Consider the following 12489-nt stretch of genomic DNA (forward strand, 5'->3'; position numbering starts at 1 on the left):
TGTCCTGTGTTTTTTTTCATTATTTTAGTGATGGAAATAAATTCTGACATTTGTAAAAAAAAAAAAATTGTTTGACCCTAAACAATTCTTCAATCCTTTTAATCACTGTATACATATTTATACAAGAAGCTGAGAAAAGTAATCAAATGACAACAGTATTATCTCACCAAGACAGAATACTTTTTAAAAGAAAGTTTCAGAAGAATAAAAAACAATACAGACGGTAAAATGTACATAATGTAGCCAATATTTAGGTTTAATGACATTAGCGCAATGCCCTATTCTTTCACCCCCCCCACCAAAAAAAAAAAAATCACAATACCTTTCATCTTGTCTTGCAGGCCATTATATTCTATGGAAAGATTCTCTCGGTTACCTCTGATGACCGGCTCCGACTCTGAACGATCCTAAAATGAATCACATAAAGGTTTAATATCACATTGTTATCATCCAGATAACATTATTTGCTAATCTACATATTAAAATGGGGCAAGAAAATAGGAACTAGCACTGTAATAAGAAAACATGACTTATAGTATTGGTTGTGATTTACATATCTGGCTTCTCTGTTGTTGTGGTATGATCAACAGCAATTTGTGGGATGGGAAACCTTTATACAGAGATGTGTTAATGTTCGATTTCTGTTTTTTTTTCCTTTTGCAGCATTCCCACTCAGGCAATGATTTGAGAATTCGGCATTTATATGCTTATACCGGGTTGTCTTGCAAATCAGAAATCTATCTCCATCTGGAAGTAGAGCCTACAGCATCGGCATCAAAACACAACCAATACCAGTTGTCCAAAGCAGCTGAGCTCCCGCTTCTCCAGATCTAAATTCAATATGTTCTCTCAAAAGTAGAGCAGCCTCGGGGCCGGGCAAAGTATCCACATTCCAACTCTTGTGCTTGGCGGTTTTATATGCAGATTCTCTCAATTATACGCACAAATTGATAAGAATTGATATCATTATAGCTTTGTACACACACTGTAAAAAAAGTTATTATAACTTCAGAAAGCTTCAGCAACAAGATGGATTACAAAAAAAAACACAAAACCTTTTTTGGCTGCATTCGATCAAACAAAGATCAATGGGTTAACTGACTATTTTTCCCCTAAATCTGATATGGCATGGTATAATGGTAGAGTAATAAAAAAATATATTTGATCACCAGCAAATCTTTTCATCAGGTGGGGACAGGCATATGACCACTGAAGTCAACTACTGCAGCCATTACCTACAGTAGTCAAGTGCCTGTCCCCATTGGTTGAAGAAGCTCATAGAAAGTTGGCAGACCTAGACAGTTCTGCACTGCAGAGAAGGTAAATGAGTATATTATTTATTCACAGGGAAAAAAAAAATATATAATTTATTTATTTATTTTTTTGTACCGTGTTAGCCAGTACATAGAAAAATATTTCGATTTGAGAGTCCTCAGTGGTTGATACCTTTTAATGGCTAACTGAAAAGATGGTAACAGGTTGCAAGCTTTCGAGACTATTCAGGCCTCTTCATCAGTCTAGTATAACCCAAAATCTCAAGAGTCACATATTTATACACAATATGGCACAGAAATAATGCAATAGAAATAATTGGCAGAAATAATGAATTAATGCAACCACTAAGGTCTCTCAAATCTAAATATTATTTATTTTTCACTTAATGCTGGGCCAGGTTTTAGGAAAAAAAGGTACGGTTACACTTTTAAATTCTGCTTAAAAAGGTGTAGGAATAGCATTTAATTCTGAAACAATGTCCATGAACAAAAACATGGGACTATGTAGTTAAAAGGAACCTGTCAACAGGTTTTCCCAGTATAAACTAAAGCCACCTGTCACGGGTGTGTCAGATATGACAGACAGTCGCCCTGCATTTGGTTGCAGAAGATCTCTTCGTTTGGCATTAGAGATACCTTCTTAGATCTGTCTCCCTCTAGGACCCAGCGGCTACCTCCCTCCTGCTAATTGACACCCAGACCTGGGTGTTTAAATACTTTCTATTTGCTACAGGAAGGTGCCAGTGATATTCACATGTTCCCTTGTGAAGGCTTGGAGCTAGTGACGTCTGATTTCTTCCTCTCTGGTGCTAGGAGGACGTTTGGTGTAATCTCTCTGAAGTCGGCTCAAGCTAAGTTACTTTCCCCTGTGTTTGTCTCTCTTGTTGTCCTTAGTTGTTAGTTGGGACTGACTAGTGCTCATCGCCCTTCCCTATCCAGGGCCATGCTCTAAGGAAATACAGGGTTTAGGTTCCTGTGCGGCGATTGGTGAGGAACCAATATAGGGATGATAGGGTAGACAGGGTGATATGAGATCAGCCTAGGAGGTCTCCACCCCCCTTTCCCCTTCGTGTTGCACTTAGTCTTTCCTACACCTTGCGTGACACCACCACCTTTAACTCCTCTTGTACTACAGTCCAGCAAACTCTATAAAAGCCTTAAACTCCTCATTCATATCCAAAAAATATCTTTTAAAATTCTCCCATGATGAATGCCAATTGTTGGACTTTGCCTGGCTCCTCCTCTATCCCCAGAATAACGCCATCTTGCCTTGACTGATGAGGATGATGTGTATTATGTCATGCACGCACAGCACACTTTTCTCTGCTTTAATAAGGGCAGAGCAAAGTCTTATAATGCGCACGCCAGTAGTATGTCACGAGTGTACTGCAACCTGCTGGGACCTGTGGTGCACCTGTGATCAGAAGATCACAGAGATTAGCTGATCACAGACTCTTTGGAGTCTTTGAGATCATTTACATGAGTGGTGTAGGTTTGTTGTTTCTTTTGGGACGGAAGTGGTGAAGAGTTCTTGGTTTAAGTCTGCTGAGATTCCATTTGGCTTTGGTCTCAGCTACTGCTTATTGGTAACACCCAGCCTTCACTAATCTCACTCCTGGCTTCCTCCCATGCCAGCAATAGGTTTTTCTATCGTGTGTCTTACTTACCTGGGAGTAGTGGTGGCGTTCGTTTTTGGAGAAGCTGTAGGCTTCTGGGAGAAGTTGTTTGTGCTCCTTTTAATTCCTGTGGATTTCCATTTGTTTGTGTGTTTTCCCTGTCTGTCCCTTTCCCTGTGTTGTCTTATTGTACTTGCAAGACTAGTGTCTTGGAGCTCTGCACACTATCTATGGCTAAGACCCAGGGTCAGCCAGCGCTTAGGCCCGTGACGGCGCACGGGGGGGAAGGACCCATCTAGGACAATAGGGAGCGCAGGTGTCAGCATAAGGTGAGTATTGAGGGGTCAACATCTTTCCTGTCTCCCTATCGACAGGGGTCCCCTTAAGCAGCTCCCTCATCCCCTCCCTTTGCTTTGCAACCCAGGGATCTCCCTGCCCTGGCGTGACAAAGTAGCAGAGCAAAGTGTGCCTGCACAGGGGTGTACTTCAGCTGTGCAGGTATAGATTGGACAGCACTATGTGGATGACATAAGACGCATCTTCCACATCAACTAAGACAGAAGGATGCACATTTAGGAGATAGAGGAGGGGTTAGACAAAGACCAACAACACCCATCGTCCAAAATTAGTATGTGGTGTGGGAGAATTATTCGATATGCAGGGTGAATTGGGGGTTTACATACAGCCGGACTGCAGTACAAGAGGTGTTAAAGGTGGTGGCTTTAATTTATATTGGAAAAACCTGCTGACAAGTTCCCTTTAAAAGTGCACCATAAATTTACACCATAAAGTGCACTATAAATTTTAGCATGAAACCTATATGAAACTGAAAGCTTTTGACATTGGGAGTTGAAAAAAACAGCTGCAAGCGGGGCAGGGTAGTTGCCATGCCTAAAGAACGATGCCCAGGAGGTATAAAACAATTGTAGTAATAATTAGAGCAGGATACATTCACAATACCCGCCTGCCATATGACACTGAGCAGAAATGATACAATATGTTATGAAGGCCTTAGGAAGAGGCACATGACACTGTGAATGAAACAACAACCTGTACCATCCACCTCTTCCAAAGGTCCTACATATGGAATAACATTGGGATCTATACATTTCAAGATCTTGGAATTGGAGAGTCAGACAAAGTTCCATATACACAGTATATACAAGGAATAGCAATATTTTTTTGCCATCATCTATATTATGATTTTGCAGTATAATTACAGGAATGGGAACACTGTTTCACTAAATTATATTACTAAACTTGCCCCCTTTAATAGCCATCAGAAATATACAGTACAGACCAAAAGTTTGGACACACCTTCTCATTTAAAGATTTTTCTGTATTTTCAGGACTATGAAAATTGAACATTCACACTGAAGGCATCAAAACTATGAATTAACACATGTGGAATTATATACTTAACAAAAATGTGTGAAACAACTGAAAATATGTCTTATATTCTAGGTTCTTCCAAGTAGCCACCTTTTGCTTTGATGACTGCTTTGCACACTCTTGGCATTCTCTTGATGAGCTTCAAGAGGTAGTCACCGGAAATGGTCTTCCAACAATCTTGAAGGAGTTCCCAGAGATGCTTAGCACTTCTTGGCCCTTTTGCCTTCACTCTGCGGTCCAGCTCACCCCAAACCATCTCGATTGGGTTCAGGTCTGGTGACTGTGGAGGCCAGGTCATCTGGCGTAGAACCCCATCTCTCTCCTTCTTGGTCAAATAGCCCTTACAAAACCTGGAGGTTTGTTTGGGGTCATTGTCCTGTTGAAAAATAAATGATGGTCCAACTAAACCCAAACCAGATGGAATAGCATGCCGCTGCATGATGCCAAGAGTGTGCAAAGCAGTCATCAAAGCAAAAGGTGGCTACTTTGAAGAACCTAGAATATAAGACATATTTTCAGTTGTTTCACACTTTTTTGCTAAGTATATAATACCACATGTGTTAATTCATAGTTTTGATGCCTTCAGTGTGAATGCACAATTTTCATAGTCATGAAAATACAGAAAAATCTTTAAATGAGAAGGTGTGTCCAAACTTTTGGTCTGTACTGTATATTATGACTTTATAGTATAATTACAGGAATGGGAACACTGTTTCACTAAATTATATTACTAAACTTGCCCCCTTTAATAGCCTATATATATTCTGATGACCAAGCTTGAATGTGGACTTTTACTAGAATGGTCATTATAATGAGTATATCCATCCACATGTGTTGCTATAACAGGTCGATATCTATACGCAGTCATATTCTGCTATATTGCTACTTGTATTACTTGCGTAATGAACAGCAGCTGCCTGTACAATGGAGCTTTGTGACCTTCCACTGGGTATCTCACTGGAGAGAGTAATACCAGTAGAGTAAATATATAAAGGGCTTAGCGGAGCACAGGAATGTGGCTGTATTGTGGTACTCATTACCAGCCACGGCCAGAAATAACACAGCCCTACTTTAGGTAAAAACTAGGGTTTTACAAAACATGTAAGAAAATCTCAATTTTAGCTCCAGAGTAAACATTTAGGACTTTTATTAAGGGGCTGAACAATGGAACTTTACTTGTTATAAAACTACAAATCTAAAGTCTTTAGAGGAATTTTGGAGAAAAAAAATATCTCCCCTGCCAAAACAAGTAGAAATGAATCATCTTTATTAAAAATTGTCTGAAGGAAGCAAACAGCAGATATTTCAGTTACTAAAATCAAATTCAGCCATAAATGGAAATAAAGAGTGAATCAAGTCTGCTACAGGAAAGTTATAAAGAAGCCAGAAAATTCCATGGATTTGATTGGAAATCAATTTTAACATGACATCTCTCTAAGAAACCCACTTGTTTATTGAATGTCCTGTTTGCAGGCCAAAATCAGGTCAGTGCAAACCTCCTTTATCGGGTAAAATTAGATTTTGCAAAACTGAATATTTAGGCATAATTATTGGGCAATGTATTAAAGTGGTTACATAATTCCTGAAAAAATAAACACTGTAAACCTCTATTTTTAACTGGTGATCCAGCACTGATGCTGGGGTAGTCTTCCTGGTCTCATTTTTAGGTGGCCATTATGGTTGTATGGCCTGTACCAGAGTCTACAAAGGTCACATGCAATCCTTTACCGGAATCAATATTAAGCAATGGCGCCAGTAACATCACATGTAACTATTGAAAACACTAACTGACTGCAGAAGCATCAGGGCTGAATTAATATTGTTGTTCTTTTCTTAAAAAGGGTAGATGCCATATTATTCCGACAAAAGTTGGATTACCCTTTTAATGCATCACTAAACATGCAAACATGAACGTTACAAAATACCATTCTCAGTCTAGAAGCCGCAAAATACAGATTTATTGCTTATAGCCAGCTTTTCCAGAAAAAAAATCACAAAAAAAAACTTTTTTTTCTAACTTCTAAAACAAAAGAAGGAAAATTCAGTCAGTCCATAAAATAAGCAACATTATACAGTCATGGCCAATAGTTTTGAGACTAAGAAATTTTTTTTTTTACAAAGTTCACTTTGAAACCCACATCAGATTGTTTTGAACATCTTGAAGAATGATTGTGTAGAGAAGAGTAGGTGAGCACTACCATGAGTGCTGTGTCATGCCAGCAGTAACGCCTCCTGAGACCATTCATCTGTGGAGCACCATGTCGCAAGGCAAAAGTGATAACCCTTAACCAAGTGTCTTGGTGAACAAAACATTTCAATTTTGGGTCCATGGTCAGGAAACTCCCCAGATCTCAATCCCATTCCAAACGTATCGTCAATCCTCAAATATTGGGTGGACAAATACAAGCACAAAAATTGGAATGAACTCCAAGCACTGATTAGATAAAAATGGGCTGCCACAAGTCTTTAAAAATAAGGGTCAACACTGTATATATTGAGGTTTTGCATAAACTTGATGTGTAAAAGTTTAAAAACTTGTGAACTGTTTATAATTGTATTTAACTGTGTGATTAAGAAATCTTAAAACACTAAAGAAGAAAACTTTGTAAAACAAAAAAAATATGTGTCAGTCTCAAAACTTTTGGCCATGACTGTACTCAAAATGGCAGACTGCATTCAAATCACGGCTCTTCACTTATACTTTCCTATATATCTAAAAACAGATGTGGTCAACATTATTAATACAGTTAATAGTCAACAGACATGCAGTCATTTATAAAAAAAATAAAGAAGAATAAAGAATACTATATGGACAGGATTAAAGGCAACCTTCCCTAATACTTGGCTACACAGCCTTTCACAACAATGAGAGCCTACATCTGTGAGCTCCTTGCACCAGTCTACTGGTAGTTTCTTTAACTTCTCCACTGAAATTCTCTCAAGCTGTTGAATGTTTGAGGGGTTACTTTTTTCAATAGTAAAATTTCAGTTCTTTCCAGGGACAATCAATTGGACTGAAAAAAGGACAACAGTTTATAACAGTCCATTTATGCCTTCTTAACCATACTTGAGTACTTTTGGGTCATTATCTTGCTGAAGGACCGATTTTGTTAAACTCAAACCTAGTTTTCTTACAATTTTGGCATATCTTGATCTAAAATGCTCTGGTAATCCTCTGATTTCACTGTTCCTGTAATGCATTCAAGGACCCAGCACCAAAGGCATAAATGCAGCCTCACAAGAAGCCAAGGTCTTTAGACTGCTTGTGCTTGGTAATAAAAGCATTTCTAGTCTGCTCAGCTCTCGTCTTTGCCAATGTGAACAAGGAACAGGTAATAACTTGTCTTTTAAAATGAAAGTTATCATTAGAAAATGGCCTATTGCTAAATCATATTTTTCTGTTACATGTAGTAAAATAGTTTTGTTATTTTATTTTTCATATCACAATTTTTATATAAAAAAGACAAAATTAGTAATCTTGCAATTTTACACTGGCCACTGTTTTTTTTAGACTCTAATTTCCTGTTAAATGAGGAAACAACACATGTACATAGCCCTAATGAACAGACTCCGACCCTATCTTTGGGTATTGGCGCATTTAATGAGCATGTGCATTATGTTCATTATGAAGACAGGGTAGCAGGGTACGCTGTGACATCGCCTATTGTGAACAATAGGACATTTTCAGATGATAGCTTGCCTTTATGCATCAAAGCTATCATTCATAGGCTAACTAAAGTCATGTGAGCCTTGACAAGGAGGGTACAAATAAGTATTTTCTAATCAATCATAGGTTAGTCTGATTTTGGCATATGTTTCAAACAATGGATGCCATTACTTGTGCCGCGACATGGTTTTCAATTCAGTATCCTTATTCATTCCTAGTTTTTATTTTGTCATTTTTGTGTTTTGTGATTTTCTGTATCCAATAGTGTCACTAAACACTTTATATCAGGAGATATTTTACATGGAGTACTTAATATTCAAGAGTGTTATTGAAAAGAACCTGTAATGCCCCAAAATGCTATTAACCTGCAGATATGGGGTTACTGAGAGCCCCGCTGCCAGGAGGAAGTTCATTTTATTCCTCCCGGCGGCCTTCATGATTAAGTCATAGAGGCATGGGCGGCAAGCCTTACATTAACACTCAGTACATAGTGAGAGGCAGCTGTAACAACGCATCAGCACTGACTGACAGCCGACTCACAAGTGCATCATTATAGAGCTGGCTGGCAGTCAGTGTCAGGGCAGTGTTACAGAGGCTGCTCACCATGTACTGAGCAGTGACTGACAGCCGACTCACAAGTGCATCATTATAGAGCTGGCTGGCAGTCAGTGTCAGGGCAGTGTTACAGAGGCTGCTCACTATGTACTGAGCAGTGACTGACAGCCGACTCACAAGTGCATCATTATAGAGCTGGCTAGCTGTCAGTGTCAGGGCAGTGTTACAGAGGCTGATCACTATGTACTGAGCAGTGACTGACAGCCGACTCACAAGTGCAACATTATAGAGCTGGCTGGCAGTCAGTATCAGGGCAGTGTTACAGAGGCTGCTCACTATGTACTGAGCAGTGACTGACAGCCGACTCACAAGTGCATCATTATAGAGCTGGCTGGCTGTCAGTGTCAGGGCAGTGTTACAGAGGCTGATCACTATGTACTGAGCAGTGACTGACAGCCGACTCACAAGTGCATCATTACAGAGCTGGCTGGCAGTCAGTGTCAGGGCAGTGTTACAGAGGCTGCTCACTATGTACTGAGCAGTGACTGACAGCCGACTCACAAGTGCATCATTACAGAGCTGGCTGGCAGTCAGTGTCAGGGCAGTGTTACAGAGGCTGCTCACTATGTACTGAGCAGTGACTGACAGCCGACTCACAAGTACATCATTATAGAGCTGGCTGGCAGTCAGTGTCAGGGCAGTGTTACAGAGGCTGCTCACTATGTACTGAGCAGTGACTGACAGCCGACTCACAAGTGCATCATTATAGAGCTGGCTGGCTGTCAGTGTCAGGGCAGTGTTACAGAGGCTGATCACTATGTACTGAGCAGTGACTGACAGCCGACTCACAAGTGCATCATTATAGAGCTGGCTGGCTGTCAGTTTCAGGGCAGTGTTACAGAGGCTGCTCACTATGTACTGAGCAGTGACTGACAGCCGACTCACAAGTGCATCATTATAGAGCTGGCTGGCAGTCAGTGTCAGGGCAGTGTTACAGAGGCTGCTCACTATGTACTGAGCAGTGACTGACAGCCGACTCACAAGTGCATCATTATAGAGCTGGCTGGCTGTCAGTTTCAGGGCAGTGTTACAGAGGCTGCTCACTATGTACTGAGCAGTGACTGACAGCCGACTCACAAGTGCATCATTATAGAGCAGGCTGGCTGTCAGTGTCAGGGCAGTGTTACAGAGGCTGCTCACTATGTACTGAGCAGTGACTGACAGCTGACTCACAAGTGCATCATTATAGAGCTGGCTGGCAGTCAGTGTCAGGGCAGTGTTACAGAGGCTGCTCACTATGTACTGAACAGTGACTGACAGCCGACTCACAAGTGCATCATTATAGAGCTGGCTGGCAGTCAGTGTCAGGGCAGTGTTACAGAGGCTGCTCACTATGTACTGAGCAGTGACTGACAGCCGACTAACAAGTGCATCATTATAGAGCTGGCTGGCTGTCAGTGTCAGGGCAGTGTTACAGAGGCTGCTCACTATGTACTGAGCAGTGACTGACAGCCGACTCACAAGTGCATCATTATAGAGCTGGCTGGCTGTCAGTGTCAGGGCAGTGTTACAGAGGCTGCTCACTATGTACTGAGCAGTGACTGACAGCCGACTCACAAGTGCATCATTATAGAGCTGGCTGGCAGTCAGTGTCAGGGCAGTGTTACAGAGGCTGCTCACTATGTACTGAGCAGTGACTGACAGCCGACTCACAAGTGCATCATTATAGAGCTGGCTGGCAGTCAGTGTCAGGGCAGTGTTACAGAGGCTGCTCACTATGTACTGAGCAGTGACTGACAGCCGACTCACAAGTGCATCATTATAGAGCTGGCTGGCAGTCAGTGTCAGGGCAGTGTTACAGAGGCTGCTCACTATGTACTGAGCAGTGACTGACAGCCGACTCACAAGTGCATCATTATAGAGCTGGCTGGCAGTCAGTGTCAGGGCAGTGTTACAGAGGCTGCTCACTATGTACTGAACAGTGACTGACAGCCGACTCACAAGTGCATCATTGTAGAGCTGGCTGGCAGTCAGTGTCAGGGCAGTGTTACAGAGGCTGCTCACTATGTACTGAGCAGTGACTGACAGCCGACTCACAAGTGCATCATTATAGAGCTGGCTGGCAGTCAGTGTCAGGGCAGTGTTACAGAGGCTGCTCACTATATACTGAGCAGTGACTGACAGCCGACTCACAAGTGCATCATTATAGAGCTGGCTGGCAGTCAGTGTCAGGGCAGTGTTACAGAGGCTGCTCACTATGTACTGAGCAGTGAATGACAGCCGACTCACAAGTGCATCATTATAGAGCTGGCTGGCAGTCAGTGTCAGGGCAATGTTACAGAGGCTGCTCACTATGTACTGAGCAGTGACTGACAGCCGACTCACAAGTGCATCATTATAGAGCTGGCTGGCAGTCAGTGTCAGGGCAGTGTTACAGAGGCTGCTCACAATGTACTGAGCAGTGACTGACAGCCGACTCACAAGTGCATCATTATAGAGCAGGCTGGCAGTCAATGTCAGGGCAGTGTTACAGAGGCTGCTCACTATGTACTGAGCAGTGACTGACAGCCGACTCACAAGTGCATCATTATAGAGCTGGCTGGCTGTCAGTGTCAGGGCAGTGTTACAGAGGCTGCTCACTATGTACTGAGCAGTGACTGACAGCCGACTCACAAGTGCATCATTATAGAGCTGGCTGGCAGTCAGTGTCAGGGCAGTGTTACAGAGGCTGCTCACTATGTACTGAACAGTGACTGACAGCCGACTCACAAGTGCATCATTATAGAGCTGGCTGGCAGTCAGTGTCAGGGCAGTGTTACAGAGGCTGCTCACTATGTACTGAGCAGTGACTGACAGCCGACTCACAAATGCATCATTATAGAGCTGGCTGGCTGTCAGTGTCAGGGCAGTGTTACAGAGGCTGCTCACTATGTACTGAGCAGTGACTGACAGCCGACTCACAAGTGCATCATTATAGAGCTGGCTGGCTGTCAGTGTCAGGGCAGTGTTACAGAGGCTGCTCACTATGTACTGAGCAGTGACTGACAGCCGACTCACAAGTGCATCATTATAGAGCTGGCTAGCAGTCAGTGTCAGGGCAGTGTTACAGAGGCGGCTCACTATGTACTGAGCAGCGACTGACAGCTGACTCACAAGTGCATCATTATAGAGCTGGCTGGCAGTCAGTGTCAGGGCAGTGTTACAGAGGCTGCTCACTATGTACTGAGCAGTGACTGACAGCCGACTCACAAGTGCATCATTATAGAGCTGGCTGGCAGTCAGTGTCAGGGCAGTGTTACAGAGGCTGCTCACTATGTACTGAGCAGTGACTGACAGCCGACTCACAAGTGCATCATTATAGAGCTGGCTGGCAGTCAGTGTCAGGGCAGTGTTACAGAGGCTGCTCACTATGTACTGAGCAGTGACTGACAGCCGACTCACAAGTGCATCATTATAGAGCTGGCTGGCTGTCAGTGTCAGGGCAGTGTTACAGAGGCTGCTCACTATGTACTGAGCAGTGACTGACAGCCGACTCACAAATGCATCATTATAGAGCTGGCTAGCTGTCAGTGTCAGGGCAGTGTTACAGAGGCTGATCACTATGTACTGAACAGTGACTGACAGCCGACTCACAAGTGCATCATTATAGAGCTGGCTGGCTGTCAGTGTCAAGGCAGTGTTACAGAGGCTGCTCACTATGTACTGAACAGTGACTGACAGCCGACTCACAAGTGCATCATTATAGAGCTGGCTGGCAGTCAGTGTCAGGGCAGTGTTACAGAGGCTGCTCACTATGTACTGAGCAGTGACTGACAGCCGACTCACAAGTGCATCATTATAGAGCTGGCTGGCAGTCAGTGTCAGGGCAGTGTTACAGAGGCTGCTCACTATGTACTGAACAGTGACTGACAGCCGACTCACAAGTGCATCATTATAGAGCTGGCTGGCAGTCAGTGTCAGGGCAGTGTTACAGAGGCTGATAACT

At 42.7% G+C, this 12489-nt stretch overlaps 1 protein-coding gene across 5 annotated transcripts in view; it reads right to left on the reverse strand.

The window, feature by feature from the left end:
- PARD3B (par-3 family cell polarity regulator beta) overlaps positions 1–12489 on the reverse strand; it is a 2083049-nt gene that overhangs the window by 1412427 nt on the left and 658133 nt on the right. For all 5 annotated transcript variants that reach the window (XM_073646400.1, XM_073646398.1, XM_073646401.1 and 2 more), the window contains one exon: positions 323–407. In XM_073646400.1, coding sequence (XP_073502501.1) covers positions 323–407 — 85 coding nt within the window. The remainder of the gene's footprint in view (positions 1–322; positions 408–12489) is intronic.

The sequence above is a fragment of the Phyllobates terribilis genome, unplaced genomic scaffold (assembly GCF_046119375.1).
Source record: "Phyllobates terribilis strain yellow unplaced genomic scaffold, ASM4611937v1 Scaffold_9__5_contigs__length_417890890, whole genome shotgun sequence".
Lineage (NCBI taxonomy): Eukaryota > Metazoa > Chordata > Amphibia > Anura > Dendrobatidae > Phyllobates > Phyllobates terribilis.